The following is a 26,406-nucleotide window of genomic DNA, read 5'->3' as shown; positions in this document are numbered from 1 at the left end:
CGATGAGGCAAAGGAAACACTTTTATATAGTAATTTATTTTTTAATGTCAAGGCTTACAGGTAAATGTACTTATACAATATTATAGTAAACAAACATTAAATGTTAGTACACAATAATATGAATAAGCAAACACTTTTCATTGTTTTGTGTGAAGAAACTCAAGGTATCCTTGAAACGTGTAGGTTACCATTTGTATGTGAGAACTTACACGTAGGTATCTGTAGTTAACTAAGAAAATATTGACGTGAATACAAATTACCTCAATAATTATGTTTTTATTTGACTTAAACGGAAATTGAGTAATTAATATTTAAAATAAATTATTATTCAGTTAACCTACTCTTTTATTACATAACGTTACTAACAATTCTCGATTGTCACAGGTTATAGTCCTATTTTTTATAATCGATCGATTGTTTATGAATCTTTTATGAGTAGTAGTTACACGCTAGTTCAATTTATTACGGCCCCGGTGGTCTAGCGGTTTCGCACACCGCTTTACTTCCGATGGTCGCGGGTTCGATTCTTCGCGCGATACAGATTTGTAATCATGAGTTACTATAATATAGTTTGTATCGGTATTATGTATGTATTTACAAAAAAAATCTAAGTATTTGTATCAGTTATCTAGTACCTACTCATAACACAAGCTCATCAGCTTGTTTGCCATTGCCATAACATAAAAAGCTAATTCACAATTGCAACTGTGAAACATAATCGCAAAACTGTAGATTTGTCTGTTCTCAAAACGAATCATTAATATACATCGGATTTTGATCAATTAACACAAAAACATCTTCAAACAATATAATAAAATAGTTTTTTTTTATTTCACAAGTGAGTCATATATTTCTAGAAATGTTCACGGTAACTAAATATTGGGCAAAGATAATCTTCAATTACGAAGAAATAATAAAACGGAGACAGAAATGAAACTAACGGATGTTACATAGTGCTAACATACTCTTAACTATTATAATTAAACGTAATGATCTACTAATACCATTCCAATATTCTGAAACAGGGCCCTCTAATCATTTTACAGTTAATAACAAAAACAAATAACCGTTGTTTGCATTAAATTAACAAGTTAAAATGTTGCTAACCATTACAACTTGTTAATGTAATAACAAAACGTAGCCAGAAAACGAATTAAAAAGATCCGCGTTCTAAATTTAAAATGCGCGCCAATCGACCTACATTCCTGGCTTCCCGCTTTTTCCGTAAGTAATTCTGGTAATTCTGTTTTATGTTGGTAAGTGCAATGATATCTACAAATAAAATTATTTAGAATAGAACACGTTAGCGCAAGATACTAGTTCAGGATCACCATCGTGGCGAAATGATTAGAAATTAACAACGATGAACCGCATAAATTGAATTATCAGTTCTAAAATGACAACATTAAAGTTTATTTTCCAATATCTATAATTTTTAGCACTTTGTCAATAACCGTGCGATATATTTTTATTCGGATTCTAATAACTGTTCGTCGAAGCTGGCCTTTACAGCTTCACCGGACGATAGGGGGCGAGTGCAGGTGGCACTCCAAACCAGCAGAAAGACTTTGGAGCGGCTGAAGGCCCTTCTGACAAATATGACTTTAGTTGAGTTTAGTCTTTAGTTCGAACCTCAGCTCAGGCAGTTGAAATTTCGATCCCCGTTTGAATTGGACGTGGGATACATTTAGACGAAACATAAAAAAATAGAATTGACATTTCAATATAACAGTGATAGAATCATAGGTTTTAGTAATTAAATGAGATTTAAAAAAAAAAAAATTACTAAGTTTGCATTCTTACTTTAATAAATGATAGAAGCTTGTTATATAGTTGTGGAGCCATTACATAAATAAATGCTTTTTCCAAACAAAGCGGTTTTTTGGCTGGGGATACATATATTACATGTCTCTGACTAATTAGATATAATATAGCAATAATTCGATTAGCAAAGTTACAATCTTACAAGTTACATTTATGTAACAAATAAAAAAGTCTAACACATTTCGCAATTGTAAATAAAATTATACAAATCGAGTTATAATTGCAACTCTAAATTAAATTCATGCAAATTTCCAATCCCATAAATTTTGCGGCCGTTACATTGTAAGGCAGCGTTTCCATAGTTCACAAACTATATCCAAGTTGCCTGTGAATTGTAAAAAAGTTAAACTGCAACAAGAACGGTTTTTCTTTTTTAAACATAACGTACGATTCCGCAATGCGGTTAAATACGTTAGACGCATCACTAGTTGATAAAAAAATATGTGTTATACTAAATTTATGTTTATTTTTAATTTGCTAAGATGCCAGTGCAGTTTTAGCAGTATAGGATAAGTTTTCTCCCAACAGTTAGTTACAACCGTTAGTACCTAAGTTTTTTTTATATGTAGTACAAAATAAATTTATTATGTATTGTAGATATTACGAAGTGACCATTAAAGGACCTTTGATCATATTCTAAATGGTTTCCGTTTTCAAAGTTTTATTACTCAAAGTCAAGTCAGTCATATAAATATACGAACCGGAAAACTTTTGTTAAAATATACTTCGACCGTAAAACAAGCAGTAAATGCTATTTAGTAATAAAACAAATAGTAAGTAAACTGAGTAAGTTACTTAGTTGTAGAGCCTAGTAGCTAGGTTTTCTGAATCATGGCAAAAAATGTTAAACGTAATATTATAACGTAATGTATAGAAATTTAATGAAATTGTTGAATATACATATAAATAAAATTGGAGAGTTTGTAATATTCAAAAACCGTTTTTTACTACATGCATATTAATATAAATATGGTACATACACCAAAATAACATTTTTTACAATTTTTGTCTGTTTGTTCCGATTACTCTCTGAAATGGCTGGACCGATTTTGATGAAACTTTTATTGGCAGGTAGCTAATGTACTAAGGCCTAACTCGGGCTACTTTTATTTTAGAAAAATAAAGTTAAATTCCACGCGGACGAAGTCGCAGATATTAGCTAGTAAATAAATAAAAATAACTCAATATTCAGTATGTGGTACTAGTACAATACTTGTTTATTGAGATTAACTTTACAATTTTAGAATTAATCTAATCTTAACATATGAAACGGTAGAGATACGCAGCATCTGTTACACAGATAACTGGGTCGCGGTACGCAGATGTGGATTTGTGAAGTTTATATTGGATATAGAGTTATCTTTGTAGATATATATGTATATCTACCTATATACCTACTAATCTACCTATATGTGTATATATATATACTGTCTGACCCGCGCATCTTCGTCAGCATCACACTTACATGACATTTATCATTATATTTCCCCCATTTTACATAATATCTTATAAAATTAATAGCCTATATGTTATTCTGATGTATAAGCTATATTACTGTAAAGTTTCATCGCAATCCGTTCAGTAGTTTTTGCGTGAAAGAGTAAACAAAACATCCATCTATAATGACAAACTTTCGCGTTTATAATATTATTAAGATAAGATACTCTAGCTGTCCCGGCAAACGTTGTTTTGCCAATAATATCGCTATTAAAAACAGGGTTTGATAGCAGAAGGGTGAAAATTTTGGTCTGGATTGTAATGCCACATTATAAAAAAAATAAAACAATTTGTCTAAAAAAAAAGTTTAAAGACTTTTTTGGATTTTCTAATATAAATTAGTGTATATTTTAATGTCATATCGAAAAAAATAAAAATATTGTCTAAAATAAATAAAAAAATCATATTCATATGCCATCCTTCAAATACAAAAAAAAAAATAAAGAAATGTGAACCAACCCTTATATAAGGTGTGGCATTGTGTACACACCCTTAAATTACTCCTTTTAATTTCATGTACATAACCAACCTCGTCCGTACGATCACGTCATGTTACTAAAATATATTAAATATACGTAATGGTATGGTATTATCAAAATGAACATTACAAACTTAGTTTTATAGGACACAATGTATTCAATGACGTCATAGTTTATGACGTACTGGCGACCCGTCCCGGCTTCGCACAGATGCATTACAAATCTTTGAAATTCTCGGCTTGTTTTATACTATAACACGCATGTGTTATATATATATACCTTCCTCTTGAATCACTCTATCTACTGCTGAAAACTGCATTGAAATCCGTTGCGTAATTTAGAAGATATAAGAGACCAGATAATTTTTTTTCGGACTACTCTACTGCTAATGCTGATGCCGCAGCTGGTCTTTACAGCTTCACCGGAGGATAGGGGACGAGTGCAGATGACACTCCAAACCAAAAAGGACTTAGGAAGCGGCTGAAGGCCAACTTCCGCCTGACGGATACGACTTTAGTCTGAAGGAACCTCGGCTCAGGCCGTCGTAATTTCGATCCCCGTTTGAATTGGACAGAGGATCGATCGATCGAACTTTGTTTTATCATTACATAGTATAAAATAAAGTCGCTGTCGCTGTCTGTCCCTATGTATGCTTAAATCTTTAAAACTACGCAACGGTTTTTTAATAGACAGAGTGATTCAAGTGGAATGTTTATATGTATAATATATATACACCCGTGTGAAGCCGGGGCGAGTAGCTAGTACTATATAAAGATGACGTAATAACGATCTAATCATGGCGTCACTATTTAATATATTAGCGGTCGGCCAGTGGTTGAATTTCGACCATAATTTCAAATACAATAATATCATTGAACCAGCAATAACAATTAAACAAAAGAGTATATGCGTGTGTGTCAAATATATGGTAATGATTGTAATCGTATATGCAGAATTAAAAAAAAAAATATTAGCATTCTGCACTCCTTCTCTATGTTATTAATTATTATAATATTATAAATGCAAAAGTTTGTAAGTATGGATGAATGTTTGTTACTCTTTCACGCAGAAACTACTGACTGATTTTGATGAAAGTTTACTGTAATATAACTTATACATCAGAATAACATATAGGCTATAAATTACTTGCGGGTGAAACCGCGGGCACAGCTAGTAAACTATAAATGTGCAAAATTTCATACTCTTCCGTACCCGCAATTTTCGTAAAAACGTGTAGAAAGTTTTTGCTTCACGTATTAATATAATAAAAAAAAACACTTTAAACTTAATTTTAAACAATATGACGTATCCAATGACGTCATTTATATCGTATGACGTAATAACGAGCCAACCGTGACGTCACTATTGAATATATAATTTGATTATTGTTGTTTTAAAATTCGTCTAATTTGGACAGGCGAAGAGCATTGCCCATACGGCCTAGTCAGTAGATATATAAGTTCAATTAATTTTGTGCTATTCTCTATTTTTTTAAACCTGTGAATTGAATGAGGTAGAGTATTGGCGGTTATAGTGACTATTGGCCCATAGCTACCAATGCATCTTGGCAGGCTGACTTCCACGCGGTCCATTTGGAAACTATCGCAGTTAAGTTTTTAGTAATTCACCACGACGGTTACTACCTAATCATACATACAAAAAAGCTTTTTATACACTTATTATAAAAAATGAAAATATAATACATATTTTAATTATGGAACATTTTGTACTTTTCATTGCTGTTACATTTTTTTAATAAAACATCAAAATCTCGCACCTCTACGCAAAGGTTGTCACAAATTGTTACAAAAAATGAGCTATAAAAACTCCTTTTGTACAGACTTCATAGTCTGTAAGAAATAATTGATTGCAGATTCATACAAACGTTGTTTTATTCTAAGTAACACAAAGCTACTCTGTATTGCATTTTGACGTTTACTGCACTGTTTATTGACCTTGAGTTAATATTCAAATATAGAATGCAAGAATCAACGAATGCGTAATCAAGTCAATATGATTGTTTGCTGGAGGGATATTGCTATGTTTATATTATTATAATAATTAAATAAAAAATGGTTAGAACTTATTGTACACTGAATTTAATAGTGGCGGCACGGAATGTTCGAGAAGAAGTGAAAAATGTTTAAAAAGTAAAACAAAACAATAGGGATGTTCAATGCGTAACATTCCAAATTTGATTTTTATAATTTTAAATGTATTATATGGCTATTTGCGATCGCAACTAATGATCTTACCATAAAATACTAGACGTAAATACTGGACGATAGGGGAGAAGGAAATTGTTAGTCATGTGGACTAGTAAACCCATTGCTAGCAATGTACCATGTCAGGTTAACCTCCACGTGGTTCACCCTGGAAACCATCGTGATAAATTGCTGAAGAATTTACCACTATGGGCTAACTGACTAATTAAATAAATATAATTGAATAAAAAAAAGGCTGTGAAAAAGCTTTTTAGTTCGCAGCTACTGAATTAGTTAACTCTAGTTCGCTTTTTTAGTTCATTAGCTCCCATTTGTAGTTAAAGATAGGCAGATAGTTTGCACGCAAACTTTGGTTTGTCTGATCTATTTTATATTACTTTTTACTATCTATTTTACCTTACATATATGTAAAATAAAAAGTATTGTAATATATTATAAGTATTATATTAAAATACTAAAAAAACGAGAAATCTTGTTTAGATAAATATATATATATAATTCTACTAACTTTTCACCTATGATCCTTTACTATATTGTAATGTATTATTATATAATATAATACACACATAATATCTATGTATATTATGTATGTATTATATTATATAATAATACATAAAACACCCAGTCCGATAAACAATCATACTCATGAATATAATGTTTGTACCGTGCGAGAAATCGAACTTAAGACTATCGGAAGTAAGGCGGTGTACTAAACCAGTAGACGAATCTGACCGTCAATATTAAATCTTAATATTAAGTCTATATAATCAGGAGTATACAACTCGGAAAGAACTAAATATATTGTTCAGTAAATCATTTTCAAGTTCATCTGTGCAAATCAGCTATTCGGTCCGTGAAAAGTGACAGTTATGTCATAATGAGTCAGTCTGACTCAGTCTCGCTCTTGTCCCACTCGCCTCTCATGTCTGGCATACAATGTGCTATGCTGTGTTTATTTTTAATTTACTAAGATGCCAGTACCGTTTAATTGGTATAGCAGTATAGAATAATTTCCTGTGCATGTAAAATTGGATTGTGCATTTTTCGTAACGATTCCAAATTCAAAAATCATTTATTCATGTACGACGTTTTAATCTCTTATGTCAGACTTCGAAACTAGGAATTAAATATTTTTTTAATTAATCTGTGTAACAATACTCTTTTTAACACACTTAATCGTAAAGTGGATATAATTGCACCGGTTTTCGATATAGAAATCAGCTTATAAAACACGGGTGCGTTATAAACGCAAATAGTGATGTTATATTCATCACTAAAACCGCCTTATTTGCTATTTTTCAAATATCGAACAACCGCCGCGCGACGCCAGCCAATAGGCAGCGCGTTGATTATAAAAAGTAAAAAGGCGGGAAAGTGCCGAAATTAACAAAATTATATGTAATATATAATATATATATCATCACTTTTTATTGTTTTTTCGCAAGTGTATTGAAAAAAACTTTGTTTAAACATGCGTATTCAATACACTCGGCTCTATTACGCTTTCACCTTCGACTCTGGCCGAATATCCGCCTCGTGTGTTATAAGCATCATAACGCTCTTACATCGTAATTCTGCACGCTATATTTTCAAATTATTTGAATCAGTTAAGTCTGCTTAGTTGGTATTACCATTATATGAAAAAAACATTATAAAATCATGATTTTATAGACAAATTCTTAAACTTCATGGCGCTGACAATATTATCTGATCGCACAAAGTTTGAGTGCGTAACGGTTTCTACGTTGAGTATCGCATCCCTATTCCTTAATTTATTTATTTAATTTTATTTATTCATTTATTTCAGGCAACTAGGCCCATATTATAAATACCTTATAGACTAACATACATATAATATAATATTTAAAAACTAATACAATAATATTGTCTGTGTGATCACGGCACTGAAGACGGCAATCTGCCACGGTAGCGCCGATACACCACACCTTTCGGCCAGTAGTCCTCTTTCATGAAGGTGGGCAGCAAGTCGGTGGGGACCAGGGCCACAAACGCTTTGAAACTCGCGTTGTGACTCGACTTCAGCTGCGTTAATGTCAGGTTACTCTTGGTACGAATATAATCGACAATGTCCTGCTCCTTAGTGGCGTAATGTAGACAGGACAGGTACATTGTCGTGGTCGGTGTAGCAGCACGCAGCAGAAAGTTGGGCCCAGTTTTAATAATGTTAATATACATAAAACAACATTTATTTAAAAGAGCAACACGCAAGTTTCTTCCTCGTTCTTCTTATGATGAGTCTGCATTCCGAATGAGTGGTAGAATAAAAAATGTAACTATTCAATAGCGGTTTATTTGAATAAAAATTATTTATATTTCTTTACATCATACAATGTAATTGAACATCTTAGGAGTAATTATGTTAAATTAAAAACACTTACCTGTTGGTAAGTACAGCGTGTTAATTGACAACAATTTGTCCTACAATAACACTCCAATTATGATAATCAATACTGGAGCTTAAACAACTTGACCCACTTCTTATGAAACGTAGCACTTTTAATAACAACATAATATATATATATATATATATATATATATATATATATATATTCATAGTAGTACCTACTTTACACATATTATTATAACTTGCTTTTTCCCGCGGCTTCGCCGGCGTTAATTTATCCCCTTACGGGATGAATTTATCAAAATCCTTTCTTAGCGAATACCTACGTCATAGTAGTTTTTACTTTATGCACGCAAAGTCTCAGCCCGATCAGTTTAAAATTGACAAAGTTTCATACAAACTTTCATCCCCTATTTTATCCCTTTGAGGATAGAATTAATCAAAATCCTTTCTTAGTGGATGCCTACGACATAACATCTACCTGCATGCTAAATTTCAGCCCGATCCGTCCAGTGGTTTGGGCTGTGCGTTGATAGATCACTATGTCAGTCACCTTTGAGTTATATTTAGATATATATTATTAAAAACCTCCATAATTAATTAAAAAACATAAATATTCAATTCATTTTTATTCTGTAAAAGATTTTATAAATAACTCTAAATTAATGAGAATTTAATATATTTATCTAATATCTATTATTCTAATTAAATTAAATTCTATAAAAAAATCATAATATTATTTAAACCACTATAATATATAATATAGTAAATGTATTATATATTATAGTGATTTAAATAATATTATGGTTTTATGTGTAAGATAATTTACACGCCTTGAATGGTATATATTGGTGAACTATATTAATTATTACGTAAGACTCTTCTGTGCAATTACCAGTATTTTGTAAATAAACATTCATCATTCATCATCATCATCATCATCATCATCACCTATACCTATGTGTGTTTTGCTCAATTACTATTTTGTAAATGCACATTCATCATTCATCATCATCATCATCATCATCTACAAACAAAACAGTTGCCACTGATCGTAAAGCGTGAGCTTGAGCTGTTCGTGAGTGTTCGTGAGCTTGTTCAGCATTTCTCTTACATAACGATAACATATTGTATGTGTAAGTGTGTATATTACATTGAAACGCTTGAAATCACGCTGTCGGAACGCTGACGCATATCCTGTGCCCATTTTATCTACACAACGATCTTAGCTGTATGGCTCAGAGAGCTTCTTACTTCGCATAAATCAAGTATTACAGGCTCACATCTTAAATAGATGCTTTGCAATCACGTTTTCCGCCATTTTATTGTTCAATATAGACCACAAGAATATCTGTTAAGTTGAATGGCTATATTATAAAGGATTTACTGGAATTATCATGTATTAAGACGGTAGAGAAAAAATTATAATATAATATTTTTGACGTTCATAAGCGGCTAAAATGTCCTACATGAATAAATGATTTTTGAACTTGAATTTGAAAATACCTTGATTTAAAACTTGTTAAATCATATTTATTGAGCAAAGAATATTACTCTCTAAAAGATTACTGATCAATATATGTATATAAAAACGTATATAATTTTACAATAAGATACCAAAGGAACCTAGTTACTGAAATTACCTTTAAATGAATTTAGAACATTTGTTAAATCATATTTATTAAGCAATGACTTTTAAAAGATTAAACTAGTACTCACTAAACGATTACTAATATATATATAAAGGTATATAATTTTACAATAAAATACCAAAATAAATTACCAAATGGTTTAAAAAAAAAAGAAATTCAGTTGAGTTTCTTACCAGTTCTTTTCAATTGGATCTCTATGCAGAACTAGACGATAGAGAAACATATTAATACGAATAGAGAGGTCAAGATTTTTATATATTTATGTAGTATATTATTGTATCTCTTAGGTATATATTGAATTTTTCATTCTGTTTATATTTTGTTGCATTTTCTTTATCATTTATTATATTTGCACCGCCAACAATTATTCTCTGCACCACCTATGGTTGTCTGGTAGAAAATGCCGCATGGTGTTATTGAATGGTGTTGTATTGAAGTTAAATAAATTATGACGGTAAAATATTAGTTTTCAGGTTATTTATTGGTTCTATAATAATTACTCAAATAATGCGTAAAGCCTCTTCCAAAACTAGGAAAACCATTCAATTACGCACTTCATTCATTGTATTCACTGCTTCCATAAATAGTGTTTAAGAACGCTGAAATATAAGATTAATAATCGATATCAGTACTATATATCGATTTTTATTTTACAGTTGTGGTGGGCTATTTCATGCTCATCTTATCATCCTCCACTGGTGCCCCGGCAGCGTAGACGTTTTTTTAGTTTTTTGAGCATGAGGTCAGGTCACTTATGATAATTTCACCGGGAAATTGGCACGTGCATGGCAATAATAGTTCATGCACGGGATTTTCATTTAATGTTAGACAGACTAATAAAAAAAAGGAAATTCAGTTGAGGTTCTTTCCAGTTCTTCTCAATTGAATCTGTATACTAAATCGGCAGGGAAAAATATTAATGCAAAAAATTTTACGTTCTTGAGCGGCTAAAAATTGTCCTACATGATTAAATGATTTGATTTCATTTGACCAAAGCGGCTAAAATATCCGTATATTCCTACATGAATAAATGATTTTAGATTTGATTTCATTTGACCAAAGCGGCTAAAATGTCCGTATATTCCTACATGAATAAATTATTTTAGATTTGATTTCATTTGACCAAAGCGGCTAAAATATCCGTATATTCCTACATGAATAAATGATTTTAGATTTGATTTGATTTGACCAAAGCGGCTAAAATGTCCGTATATTCCTACATGAATAAATTATTTTAGATTTGATTTGATTTGACCAAAGCGGCTAAAATGTCCGTATATTCCTACATGAATAAATTATTTTAGATTTGATTTAATTTGACCAAAGCGGCTAAAATGTGCATATATTCCTACATGAATAAATTATGTTAGATTTGATTTCATTTGACCAATGCGGCTAAAATATCCGTATATTCCTACATGAATAAATGATTTTAGATTTGATTTCATTTGACCAAAGCGGCTAAAATATGCGTATATTCCTACATGAATAAATGATTTTAGATTTGATTTCATTTGACCAATGCGGCTAAAATATCCGTATATTCTTACATGAATAAATGATTTTAGATTTGATTTAATTTGACCACCACGACCGTTAGAAAGCAGGATTTATGTGAGATGAGTGTACTGCAGTTATGGCGGGGATATTATGTAATGGATTTGTAAAGGTATGTAATGAATTTAACACTACCGCAAGTTTGTGGTCATTCTTAATTCGTAGCGTCGTTTCACGGTCGAGGGCCGTTCCATGTGGTTGGTCATAGACTCGTGCCAGATATATTAACGTTTCTACAACCGTTACGCAAAGGAACTTCGCCAGTCTGCCAAATCGGTTTTATTGTTTATGCCTTATTATTGAGTTTTATGACTTTGTTTGGGGATAACTCGGTTTTCATGACAGTGAATTAGGTTATTGTTTATCTTGTTTGGCGATAACTAATACTACAAATGTGTGTAACCGCGTATTTTGTATAAAGATTTGTTTTTATACCACGTAGTTGGTAAACAAGTATACGGCCCATCTGATGGTAAACGGTTAACCAAAAACCCCGTAGTTCTTTCCCCGTAATAATTGACAGCTCTCGAAACACCAGGGTGTTACATTATATATATTATTTATTACAATTTTGTGTTCATTATTGTCGCTCCAGTGGTATCAAATATAACCTTAATGATTTAATAATTAATAATTTTATGACGTCACCGTTAAATACAGTTTTAGTTTTCTTATTAATTAAGTATTTCAGCAGCATAGGGTATATATTAATTATACTTATTTATTTGAGTTGGCACCAATGCATTGTTCATATATACCAAAACCTACTATGAACTTTAGATTGGAGTAAACAGACGTGAGGAAATACACTCGAGGCCGTCAATCTTACATGTTACATCATTGCTAGTAGGTTTCCTACACTAATGGCCTGCCCAGATTTCGCCTATTGTTTATTAGTTAAATACTTTGCTGTATTAGGCTGTCTATCAGCCTGGTATACCCTCTTTACGACAACTCGACTTTATTGTATACTATATAATGATACGTGTGAAACGTATCATAAGTCGCTGTCGCTGTCTGTCCGTCCCTATGTACGAGTATGCTTAAATCTTTAAAACTACGCAACGGATTTGGAAGAGGTTTTTTTAATAGATAGAGTGATTAGAAGAAGTTTTATATATATATGCGAAGCCAGGGCGAGTAGCTAGTAAGTAAAGTTGGAGAGCGAATTTTGGTACATCTTTAAACTCAGCCACTGCACCGATTTGAGAAATTTCTTCAATGTTTTAAAGTTACAGTATTCCAAATTGACGTCTTTATACATATATAAAAAAATATGTGTCACGTTGTTTGTCCGCGATGGACTCCTAAACTACTGAACCGACTGCAAATTTGATTTGCACATCGTGTGCAATTTGATCCAACTTGAAAGATACGATAGCTTACATCTCAATTTATAGTTGCAATATTATTTTATTCAAGAACCTTAGTGCTGTGGCTAAGGTTCTGATATAATAAATTGCAACGGTTGGATCTTCTGCTAGAAGACATATCAAAATCAATTTGCAAACCAAGTTGGAGCGTGTAACCCACACGTGGCCCACTCCCCCCTAGATCCGGGATTAAGTCATTTAGAATCTACAGCACTCGGAAAATTGTCTCATCCCAATGAGAACGAGCAAGAAACTTGCGTGTTGCTCTATTAAATAAATGTTGCCAGTTTACATTTTCAAGTTAATTAAATTCATTAAGTACAATGAAAAGTTAATTCTTCGGACATGGTTTTACTTTGATTATTTTTATGTGAGCTGGTATTCAATAGTGTAGTCATGCAATAATGAGTCATGCGGAAAGGTCACAGAAAGACTAATTAAATTTAGCACAGATATCACCGCTGAGAGATTTGACTTCTATTCACAAAGGTCACAAGTTTAATACCAATTAGTCTAGACAAATCGTTCGGATGTTTTCTTAATGATCGTGAATATTGAGTCTGGTTTACACATGCGACATTGTTGATCGAGATGTATACAATATCCGTCCTATAACATGGTAGATTGTTTCCGCGTTATAGGAGTTTTTTTTTTATGGATGATAATGGAATATCCGTCCTATAACGCTGGCGGGGCACCAGTGGAGGGTGATAAGATGAATGAGGTCAGGTCAGTTATCCCATAGTGACGAAATCACCGAGAGTTAATCGCAATGGTTTCGAGGGGCAACCGCGTCGATATATGGAGGTATGCCGTGCCGTGTTATACGTGGGATTGCAATCCGCGAAATATGAAAATGCATTATAAGAGTACCGTGTTATAGAGAGGATCACTGTAATATGTACTTACAAAAAAAAAATATCTACATCAGTTGTCTAGTACCCATCACATAAACTCTTAGCTTGGGACTAGATGTCGCAGTGTGAATCGTCTTGAGATATTATAATTACACTAGCTGTGCCCGCGATTTCACACGCTTGAAATTTATAGCCTATAAGTTATTCTAATATAGATAGCTAAAATATATTATTGTAAAGTTTCATCAAAATCCGTTCAATAGTTTTTGCGTGAAAGAGTAACAAACATCCATCCATACTCACAAACTTTCGTGTTTATAATAATAATAAGATTTACACATATATTATAGAAATACTAGTCGAGAAGATATTATTATTGTTTAACTATACAGCTGGATCATTGCTTAAAATAATTTAACCCATCTGACAGTTAACCTTTACAAGTACCGGGATCTCAAAGATAACCCATTTGTTGTTAAGTTGCGGCGAGACTGCGTAAGAGAATCTGTAGTAACATCTTATAATAGAAACACTAATATAATCTTATATATAAAATTCTCGTGTCACAGATTTCGTTCCCATAGTCCTCCGAAACGGCTTGACCGATTCTCATGAAATTTTGTGAGCGTATTGAGTAGGTCTGAGAATCGGCCAACATCTATTTTTCATCCCCCTAAATGTTAGGGGTAGTCCACCCCTAAATTTTATTTTTTAGACAAAATTTTTAGTTTCTATTTTTTTATGATACAACATACAAAAATACATACAAACCTAAATTTTCACCCTTCTATCATCAACCCCTATTTTTTTATAGCGTTATTAATTTATATGGCAAAACAACGTTTGCCGGGACAGCTAGTATAATATAATACAAAAAGCGTTATCTTGTATTTTGCCTCGGAGGTGTACCAGTTTAGCACACTGCCTTACCTCTAATGGTCACGGCTTCGCTTCCTCGCAGTACAAACATTTGTATTCATTAGTATAATTGTTTGTATCGGTCTGGGTGTTTTCTATGTATATTATTATATATTACAAATAAAAAAATATCTTAAGTGTTTATATCAGTTGTCTAGTACCCATAACACGAGCTCTGCTTACCGTGGGAATAGATGGCGCTCTGATAATTGTCCAGGGTTATTTATTTCAGTTCGGATAGTCAGAGGTATGGTTAACTGACGACGTTGTACTGAACGCCCAATTGACATTTTTTTTATACTACGATGGTGGCAAAAAAGTATACGGCCCATCTGATGGTAAACGTTTACCGGAGCCTATGGACGCCTGAAACACCAGGAGTGTCACGTGCGCTTTGCCGACCCTTAAGAAACCTTAATATACCCTTCAACCTTTTCGCTCTGTATATTTGAGTGCAACGTGACAGAAACCGCTTTCAGTCGTATTACTTTGGTTTGTTATCAGGGCTTCGATAATCGGAGAGTTAGTCAGAAACATAAATTGAGACACACATTTTTTACCTTTGTTAATATATTGTTGTACAGTCACGTGATGAATTTATAGCAGTTGGAACAGATCTTTTTTTTTTTAATTCCTATTGTGTTATTTTTGAATATGGTACAAATTCATGACAATTTATGATTTTACGGTTAATTCTGTATAAATAAAATTTGAGTGTCTGTTTGTAATTTCAAATTAACAGCTTTCACGAAATGCATATGATAATACGAGCACATATGGAGTAAGATACAAAATTTTTGTCTGTATATCTGTTTGTCTGTTTGTTTTTGCTACCCACTGAAACAGTTGACTGACTTTACACATTACTATGCTTTAACATTAGTTATCTACTAGTGAAATTTAATTAGCAGTTAGCTAATGTTATTAGGAGTAACTTAGGTTACTTTTATTTTAGAAAGTTTATTTATATCAACAAAAATAAAATGAAAATTAAACACGGACGAAGTCGCAGATAACAGCTAGTAAGAACATAGAATAGAATACATAAAATGTTATAGACAAACAGAATCATATAGAAATGTTAAAAAGTTTTGTAAAACGTATAGATCTGTATTTGCAAAATCCTCAAATATTAATGATTCTAATTGTTTCAAGTTGAATTCCATTCCCATCCCATCTGTACATCAGCGGCCATTATTGAGAATCGTTCTTGAGCTAGATTTTTATTTGCACTGACCTATTAATTTAAATACTGAATCAAAAGTTCTATTCCTATCAAACACCGTGATTTTAACTTACACGTGTTGTAATAAGGCTTAAATTAGCATTGACTCTAATTAACATAGCTGCATCTGTGTTTTGGTATTCGCGGGAAATGATCCTGTTAAACGAAATTGAACTGAAAACGTATTACGTTAAGGTACATATTAATTTTGAGATTCGTTGAAAAAGGAACTTGATCGTATGATAATAAATAACGTAACGAAACTAGCTGCTATTTTTAACGTTGTTTTTTCAATGTTATTTTTAAAATGCATAACTTTAGAATCCTTTTCGTTTGAAATGGTTTTGTTTTCGTTAAAAAACTGTATTCTACTTGTTTCTAATACTTCACTGCTATATATGAGACAGTACTTATATACTTTGAACAAAGTGTCAATAAACAGCCACATGACTCGTGTGATAGATAAAACCGTCAAGGATAAAAAACAATAAGATTTTTATTCAAACTAGCTGACCTGCACAACTTCGTCTGAGTCACAGCTACTTGACATTTATCATTATATTTGGCGAAATTTATAGAATATCTTTTTAATTTATAGCCTATGTGTTATTAAGGTATATAAGCTATATTACTGTAAAATTTCATCTAAATCTGTTCATTCGTTTTCGCATGAAAAAGTAACAAATATCCATTCATTAATACATACTTAGAAAACTAAATAATAATACATTTATATTATCTATATTAATATTATTAACAGGTAAATGTGTAATGTTTGTAAGGGATAATCTCTGGATCTATTGAACCGATTTTGAAATTTTTTTACTGTTGGATAGTCCATTTATAGAGGTTGGATAGACCATTGGATAGGCTATATAACATCACACTGTACACAATAAGAGCAGAGCTGCAATAAAAAAAATTGCTAATATGACGAAAATAAGTAACGAATTTGCGGGTCAGCTAGTTTTTAATAAAAATAATTACTATTAGAGGCTTATTATTATTAGAGAGAGTCAATTTGTTACTTTTATTTTAATAAACAAACTTAAAATATGAACTATTTTAAAATAGAAACTTTCATCTGTGCTTTCAATTACAGAAAGCCTTATCAGACCTCATCAGAGTATAATGGCATGTATTACAACCAGGCAATGCCACGGGTCTATAACGAGTAAAGGGTAAACTAAAAAAAACGATTTTAAAAAGAATAGTGGTACACTTATTGAGATGACGTATTTCCGCCGACGAGCAGCTTGTTATAAGCTGTGTTTCGCTTAAAGGTTGATATAACCTGAAATTAAAGTCCATTGCAAGTAAGGACATTATATTGACTAAATTCTTCATGCTTATATTACCTAAATGCTGCGTAACCGCCAAGCAGCTAACTTTATAAGATGGTGGTAGAGAGAGAGAAATGGTATTTCCAGGTGAAGGAATCTAAGACTGTAAAATTACAGAATAATAGGCATGACATCTTAATGATAACGCATGAGCGATTCATACGTTACTATTCCGGAGGACTAAGATATCACGTGCGTGATGTGATAACGTGTTGTTCAAATGGGCGTTTATCACTTACCATCAAGCAGGCCGTCAGCTAATTTGCCATTCGGATTACATAAAAAAAATCATTAGTATAGAGTCCGTTTTACTCGCTGACATTATCATTGAGTCATTTATTTCACGCGGGCGACGTCACAGTATTCAACCTAGCTACTAATTAATAATAGACTTACCTCTTCGACGGACTTCTTCGAGAACTCGTTCATGGAGACAATCCATTGCTGCACTAGTTCATTCACAATAACCAGATCGTTATATAACCACGTTAATAGTTCATTCACCCATTGCACACTCGGCGGGTCGGGGCCCGTGCACGTCGGTACTATGATACTCTGATGTTTTTTTAAATTCAACTGCTCAGGCCCCGGGGACATACGGCCCAACCGTTTCTTATTCGGCGGCGTGGCTGGCACGAAACCACTCGGCTTGCTAGGTTTGAAAGCACCACTTTTAACTTTAGCACTAGTTGCTAACACGCTATCCGCACTATTTATTATTTCGTTCGCTGTTGATTTCTTCTCGTCGATCGTTTTCTGCGGTTTCGCTTCTACCTCCACTGGTTTCTTGCTGAACCTGCCGTACGCCCATTTCGCTATACCCAGCAGTACGATGGAGAATAACACCCATATAAATATTAACATCACTAAATTATCCATGGCTGTGTCCATATAATCGAAGCTGCATATAAGGTCGTCAACCGCTTCGGCTAGGTCAGCCATGGCTTTCCATGGTGTCTGCCACCATCGAGCGGCGTTGCCTCCCGCCGCCTCGTCGTCCCTCACTGATCCCGAGCTCGGCATTTTTTCTCTATTTTCGAACGCACTATTTCGGGAACGTAGCTCTGTCTCACTCTAAACTGTTACGTTTTAAACATAACGTTATTTATTAGCAAATAAACGATAAGCGTTTTAACGAAATAACGTTAAAGTATTAGACCGTTAGTTATATTTAATATCAGATGAACACATTATAACATTAGGCGCCGTTTTCTAATAAGGAATTCGTTCGTTCGTATTCAGTCGTGATTTCTATTGCTGAAAAGTCTTCCGCACTTCATTGCTTATAATGGCGTGCGTATTCGTGATCCTGAAACAGAGGAAATGTTTCGTTACACAAATAATTAATATTACCTTTCTTTTGTAACTGAAATTGTAAACAAACTGACAGTCAATCTAATGACAAGTGGTAACTAATAATAATAACCCTGGACAATTCACACAGCGCCATCTAGTCCCAAACTAATCAAAACTTGTATTATGGGTACTAGACAACTGATGATATAAACACTCAAATATTTTTTGTAAATACATAAATATTATATACTAGCTGAGCCCGCGGTTTCGCCCGTGTTAAATTTTAATATATAAATTTCAATAAAAAAATATAGCCAATATATTATTCTGATGCATAAGCTATATTACTGTAAAGTTTCATCAAAATCCGTTCAGAAGGTTTTGCGTGAAAGAGTAACATCCATACTTACAAACTTTCTAACAACTACTTTTTTATAATATTATTAATTTATTATTATTAAATTAATTAATATAGAAATCACCTAGAACAATATAAACAATGATACTCATGAATACAAATATTTGTACCCAGAAGGAATCCCGTATCTCTACCACGTACATTGGAAGTAAATCACTATGCTTATATATATCTAATATCATCATCATCATCATCATCTCCACTGAAGACGTCCACTGCTGAACAAAGTTACATAATCTAATATAGTAAGGACTTTATAAAACGTCATCTGCGTTAGTACCACAGTCTCACCTATTTCAGCCGCTAAGCAGCTGTGTTTCAGTTGATGAGTGTGATAAGGCAGTGAAATTACAGGATAAGAGGCATGACATCTTAGTACTCTGGAATGGCAACGAATGATATCACGTGTGTAAGCATATTTGCCATAAGGTACAATTTACAAGGCACAACAAACAAACATCAGAATATTTTTATTAGATATAAAGACGAGTCAGCGACTCATCGATTTTGAAACTAGTCTCACGTTCTAGACTAGACGTGGCGACCTCTACACGCACAGATTACGTAATTTTACAAATATGTAGTATTTTTTTAATATTACTAGCAGTTGATGGTAAAAATCTTAATTTTTTTTTAGTTCTGATATCCTTGTAGGAAAGGCAAAGAGCGATTACGTAATGATTAGTTGTTTCTTTTTCGATATTAAAAAATATTAAAAAAAAAGAGTTTAGACATGACAGCCACTGGCTGTTGTTGATATAAATATTTTTTTTAGTTGTGTTCCTTCAAAGGAAAGTCAAAGGGAATTGTGTCCATACAGCTATGTCTGCTTGTTAGTTCATTAATTGTTTGTGATACAAGGGCAACATAGGCTAAAATGTGTTTCATTTTTGGGTGGATGGGTAAAGAGAACTGTACTATACAGCCATGTCTACTTATTGTTATTTCATTGTTTGTGAGATACAAAAGTAACATAGTCTGTATATATTATAAATATTTACAAAACTTCCAAAGTTACGAGCATCCAGAAGAGTCCACTACTATTTTTATGAAAGGCAAAATTTAATATAATAATTGCAAAATAACCTTAAACATTATATTAAAAACTGTTTTATTATTTTTACCTGTAGCTGCGTAGCCATTAAAAACATAACCTCAAAAATACAAGGATAAAAGTTTAAATAAACAATTTTTGTTTCGCGCCATTCCAATGCCTCTTTTATTGTTTTACGGCGTTGGATACCTACACATTATTATTTTTATTACACACGATTGGCAATCATGAAACGGTAGCAAAACAACAAAACCATAGCAACTAGTGCTCGTATTGCAGGCTGATAGACCCGACTCGACCTTGCCTGGTGACATCATCCACTAGGTTAACGATAACAGAATTTTAATTACATTAAACTGAGCTTAATAAATGTGTAGACCATAGACACGTTGCATTATTTATATATATATTTTACGTAACTGGAATAACAAACAAGCTATTGGGCCACCTGTAAAGCAACTGGTGCCTTTATGTCATAGTATAAATTATTAATAGAAATATTTTTTATTAAAATAATAATACCCTTCGACAATTCACACAACGCCATCTAGTCCCCAGATCAGCAGAGATTGTGTTATGGGTAATAGACAACTGATATATATTTTTTTTGTAAATACATTTATAATTTACATAGAAGGGGGAAGGGTATTGTCAGTAATTTGGATTAATAACCCCATTCTTAGTAATATGCTATGTCAGGTTGACCTCCACGCGGTTCCATCAGGAAACCTTCCAGTGAAATTCCTGGTGAATTTCCCAGGATAGGCTAACTGCCCTGACCTCATGTTCATCTTATCATCCTCCACTGGTGCCCCGCCAGCGTATACCGTTAGCGCAGTCGAGTGCAACATTCCATTATTATTCCAAAACAAAATATGCATAAAAAACACTCAGACCGATACAAACAATCGTACTTATGAATACAAAAGTTAGCACCGTGTGAAGAATCGAACCCGCGACCAGCGGACAAAAGCGGTATAGGCAACTGCTAGACCACTGTGGCCACCAAGTAGAGATATCGTCAAACTGAGCTGCCTGTTGGGTCTCTCTCAGATATTTATGCATCTAAACAGCTTGTTTTGTAAGCTGTGTTTAGTTTGGTGAGATTTGGCAGTAAAAGTACAGGATATGGAGCTGACATGGCTCAATCTTAGTACTCCAAAATGGCAACGCAAGATGACGTCGCTGTCCGTGTTGTTCTTATTTATTTTTGTCGACAGCCTGTGGTCTAGTGGTTTAGCACACCGCTTTATCTCCGATGGTCGCGAGTTCGACTCCTCGCACGGTGCAAACATTTATATTTATGACTATGATTGTTTGTATCGGGCTGGGTATTTTCTATGTATATTATGTATATATTTACAAAAAAAGTATCTAAGTATTTATATCAGTTGTCTCGTACCCATGTATGTACAGGGTTATTTATTTATTTTATTTATTCATATAAACATAAAATTATTTACATTGCAGATTTAACGTTTCTTCATGTATAAAAGCGACCGTTACCACTTACCATCATTTTGGCCGTCAACTTGTTTTCAAACCCTGATATTTATTAAAAAAAAACAGTCCATATGATGTCACGAACACAATCTATACATCTATAATTAGGTCATTACCACATTACCCACTGATTTCGTGCTAGTGGTATATTCATAAGGTCAAGAATTCGTATCCACTTTATCGGACTGAATTGTAGAAGGGGCCGTTTTAAATTACAAATTATTATTGCTCGCTGAACCGCCACACTCAATCAGGTCTCGATCAATGAGGTTAAGCTACGTTTAGTGCGACCAATTCTTGGATGGGTGACCGCCACGATATAGAACTGTGGAACTTTGTAAGACACTATAGCTTTAACTTTGAAATTTGGAATACTATTTGGATTACGAAATTTTTAAACAAGCTTTTTGAACACCCTAGTGTTAGGAACACGTGTGTTGTTCAAAGGACCTAATTTTTATATATGTTCCCACCAAAATACCTTTATTATGCGACTGGCCGGTTGTCTGTTTGTTAGAATCCTATATGTCTGTTATTTTAGAACTATCTAACGCTGTTGGGCGCAGCTGGCCTGTACAGCTTCACCGGACGCCAAGGGGTGCGTGCAGATGGCACTCCAAACCCGCGGAAGGTCTTATGAAGCGGCTGAAGGCCAACTCCTGCCTGAATAGACATACAAGTGGTCTCTCAGTGGTCGAAATACAATCGAAATGTGTTTAACATTTAATTTTGAAGATTATATTCTGACATTTACATACTATCGTGAGTAAAAAATATGAAAGTGTGGAAATGTATTCTTATTATGATATATTATATGAAAATAAAAGTGGCCTAAGTTACTCCTTATTACACTGATGTAACTGTAGGTAGCTGACTACCTGCCAAAAAAGTCCCGTCAAAATCGGTGCAGCCATTTCAGAAATTAGCCGGAACAAACAGACCGACAGATATACAGACAAAAATGATAAAAAATGTTATTTTGGTATACTTATGTACCGTATATTCATGTGCATGTAATAAAAAACTGTTATTTCAATATTACAAACAGACATTTTATTTATATGTATGGATTTTAATTTCATAATAAATACATTTATTAAGAATTTTTATTAATAAAAAATTAAAAGTACAATCTTTTTCCAGTTATTTTCGGTATAATCTTTAACTGTGCCCAATTTATTTAAATTCTTACTAGTGTTATAAATGCGAAACAAAGTCTGTCTGTCTGTCTGTCTCGCTTTCACGCCTAAACCACTAAACCGATTTAAATGAATTTTGGTACACAGATAGTCTAGACCCTGAGTAAGGACATAGGCTACTTTTTAATGTGAAAAAAGGGTTGCAAGGGGTTGAAAGGGAATATGGAAGGTTCTATGGAAGTATCGTCATTTTACGCGGACGAAGTCGCAGGCGCAGCTAGGCTAGTATATATAATTTTCGTAACATGGAATACAAACTTTTTGCATCACACTCTATACCAATATAACTTACTATATTAAACGCGAAAGTTTGTGAGTATGGATGTATGTTTGTTACTCTTTCACAGAAAAACTACTGCACGGATTTTGATGAAACTTTACAATAATATAGTTTACACATCAGAATAACATATATGGTATAATTTAAGAAGATAGTATGATAATTGGGCTAAATATAATGATACATATCAATGCAGACGAAGTTGCGCGGGTCAGCTCCTTAAGAAACCCAGTCGTTAATAACTTTATGCTGTAATTTCACTGACAAACCACATTTTCAAAATCAAAACACAAAATTTTCTCACAAGACTTCAGTAATGGATTTTTCAAGAAGGGTGTATTATGTTTCTTAAGGGTCTACAACGTGCACGCAACACCCCTGCTGTTTTTAACTACGGTAACCGTTTACCATGGGCCAAATACCTGTTTGCCACGACCGTAATAAAAAAAAAACGAAACTTAAAAAAACTTACGATTCTTGTTATAAAGAATAAACTCACAATACACATATCACCACGACTGTATTCAACAGTGCGTAAGTCAAGACTGACCGCCGTGTAACATGTACCTACGCGATAAACATACGTATTGGTCATTTTTGTACAATGTTATTTGACACACCAATACAATCTTTATCGCTGCATAATAAAACATAAATAATCGAAGGTTCTCGATAAATAACTCTATATCGACATACACATATAAAAAAGATGTGTTTCGCTTGTAGGCACCGCCTAGGCTGGGGCCCTTGGCAGTGAGATTACAGCATCAGAGGCTTGAGATCTTAGTCTTCTGGCAATTCATGAGTATCACAGGCGTCACATGGTAACGTGATATCTATAGTGCTATTCATGTATATGCGAGGAATCGATCCCACGTCAATCGAAAGTAAGGCAGTGTGCTAAACTGAAGTCATCTCGTTTTGGGCCGAAATTAATGGTTTCTATACGTTTTAGTTCTGAACCCTAAAAATAACACGCAAGTTTATTGCTCCAATATAATAACATAGGTTGTTAAAGGTTATAAATTGTGTCCACAGATAATTCAAATCATAATCCAACAGATTATAACCTTTTAAACTAAATTTAAAAAGAAAAAGATACGCAATTCCTGTTTAAATCAATAAAATAAGCGAAACAAAAATAATCCATTTTAAATCTTTAAATCAAGTTGTGTGGAGACGTAAATAAATGGAAGGGTGCCGACTGTCGACAGAAAAATAGAACTGTACAGTGGTTCTCAAGCAAACATGCTTGAGAGACTCCTGTGTTACGTTTACAGTAATAAAAATGTTTGACAATCACTGCCCAAATTTCAGTATTAACCACAGAGTAATGAAACACATTTTAGAACCACTGTCCAAATTCCAGTATTAGCCAACATAATAATGAAAAATATTTGAGAACCACTGCCCAAATTCCAGTATTAGCCACACAGAAATGAAACATACTGAAGAACCACTGTCCAAATTACAATATTAGGCACATAGTAATCAAACATATTTGAGAACCACTGCCTTTCCAGTAAACCAAATTTAAAAATTTGAAAACCACTGATACCAAATTCCTGTTTAAATCAATAAAATAAGCGAAACAAAAAATAATCAAACATTTTAAATCTTTAAATTCCAGTATTAGCCAACATAAATCAAACATATTTGAGAACCACTGCCTAAATTCCAGTATTAGCCAACATAGTAATCAAACATATTTGGGAACCACTGCCCAAATTCCAGTATTAGCCAACATAGTAATCAAACATATTTGAGAACCACTGCCCAAATTCCAGTATTAGCCAACATAGTAATCAAACATATTTGAGAACCACTGCCCAAATTCCAGCATTAGCCAACATACTAATCAAACATATTTGAGAACCACTGCCCAAATTCCAGTATTAGCCAACATACTAATCAAACATATTTGAGAACCACTGCCCAAATTCGTAATGAGTCCCGTCGACTTCGTTTTCCCACATCTGTGGTACTAATGATGTCAAGCTCGATAATGATTCACAAACTCCAAGGTTCCGTACACATTATGGCCGATAAGAGGTTCAACCTTGCTCTTGTATGAGTGAATAGTTAAATTTAACTGTTTACTTTATTCATTGTTATAATTATCATATTGTTAATTCATTTACACGCCTATTAAAGGCCTCATACCTTAACAATTAACAACTTAAACATTAATTTCAGATACCTTGATCAGTTTTGTATTTAATTATATTTTATCGAACTAGCTGTACTTGCAATCTCGCCTACGTGGAAATTAACTTTTTTTTTTTAAATAAAAGTTTTTTTTAATAAAATTAGCCTAAGTTACTCCTTATTATATCAGCTGTCTACCAAAAACAGTCCCGTTTCAGAGATTAGCTGGAACAAACAGACAGACACAAAAATTGTAAAAAATGACATTTAGTGTATGTACCGTATTTGTATTCATAAGCATGTAGTAAAAAACTGTTATTTCAATATTACAAACAGATACTCAAATTTAATACGTATATATGACATGGGGAGTAGGGGAATCTAGATGATGATTACATCATCGGTAGTTATGTAGTTACTTCTTTACGAATGGTTGGTAGTTTGTATTCACACATTTTCGACTTGTAAATAATAATAATAATAATAATCTCAGGACAATTCACACAGCGCCATCTAGACCCGAGTTAAGCTAGCTAAAGCTTGTGTTACGGGTACTAGATAATTGATACAAGTACATAGATAATTTTTTTTTTCGTAAATACATACATAATATACATAGAAAATACCCAGACCGATACAAACAATCATACTCATGAATACAAATGTTTGTGCCGTGCGAGGAATCGAACCCGCGACCATCGGACGTAAAGCGGTATGCTAGACCGCTAGACCACCGAGGTCGTCAGTGCAACCCTCACATTGTCTTTGCTAAAAACAATAACATTAATAGAAAAATGTTTACGTATGGGAAGGGGGGGGGGGGGGGGGGTAAATAATTGTAATAGAAATAGAAATAATCTTTATTCAAGTAAACTTACTACACTACACTAAGCACACAGTTTTTTTATTCTACCGCTTATTCGGAATGCTGATTCATCACAAGAAGAATAAGCAAGAAACTTCTTCTGTGTTGCTCTTTTAAATAAATATTGATTTACTTATATTTTATTTACAACAAGGATTAGGCATGCGACAATCAACATAGAAACCGCTACGCACTTAATCTATGTTCGATTGTAATAAATCTCCTAAATAATTGTAATACTTGAATGCCCCCTTACATGTTATTTTGCGGAAGTCTATTTCACTACATTAGTGTAATGTTCATCGAACAGTCAACACTAGACTTCCGA

At 33.2% G+C, this 26,406-nt stretch overlaps 1 protein-coding gene across 1 annotated transcript in view; it reads right to left on the bottom strand.

Annotated features, from left to right (window-relative positions):
* The window catches only part of LOC131843304 (uncharacterized), a 67,808-nt gene that overhangs the window by 32,524 nt on the left and 8,878 nt on the right, over positions 1-26,406 (bottom strand). Inside the window, exon 2 of the mRNA XM_059191926.1 lies at positions 17,712-18,624. Coding sequence (XP_059047909.1) covers positions 17,712-18,338 — 627 coding nt within the window. The 5' untranslated portion in view covers positions 18,339-18,624. The remainder of the gene's footprint in view (positions 1-17,711; positions 18,625-26,406) is intronic.

Source organism: Achroia grisella, unplaced genomic scaffold (genome assembly GCF_030625045.1).
Source record: "Achroia grisella isolate CSIRO2021 unplaced genomic scaffold, CSIRO_AGI_Agris_v1 utg295, whole genome shotgun sequence".
NCBI classification, from domain to species: Eukaryota; Metazoa; Arthropoda; class Insecta; order Lepidoptera; family Pyralidae; genus Achroia; species Achroia grisella.
Note: the sequence above shows the minus strand (reverse complement) of the source record. Positions and strands in the feature narration are given on the sequence as shown.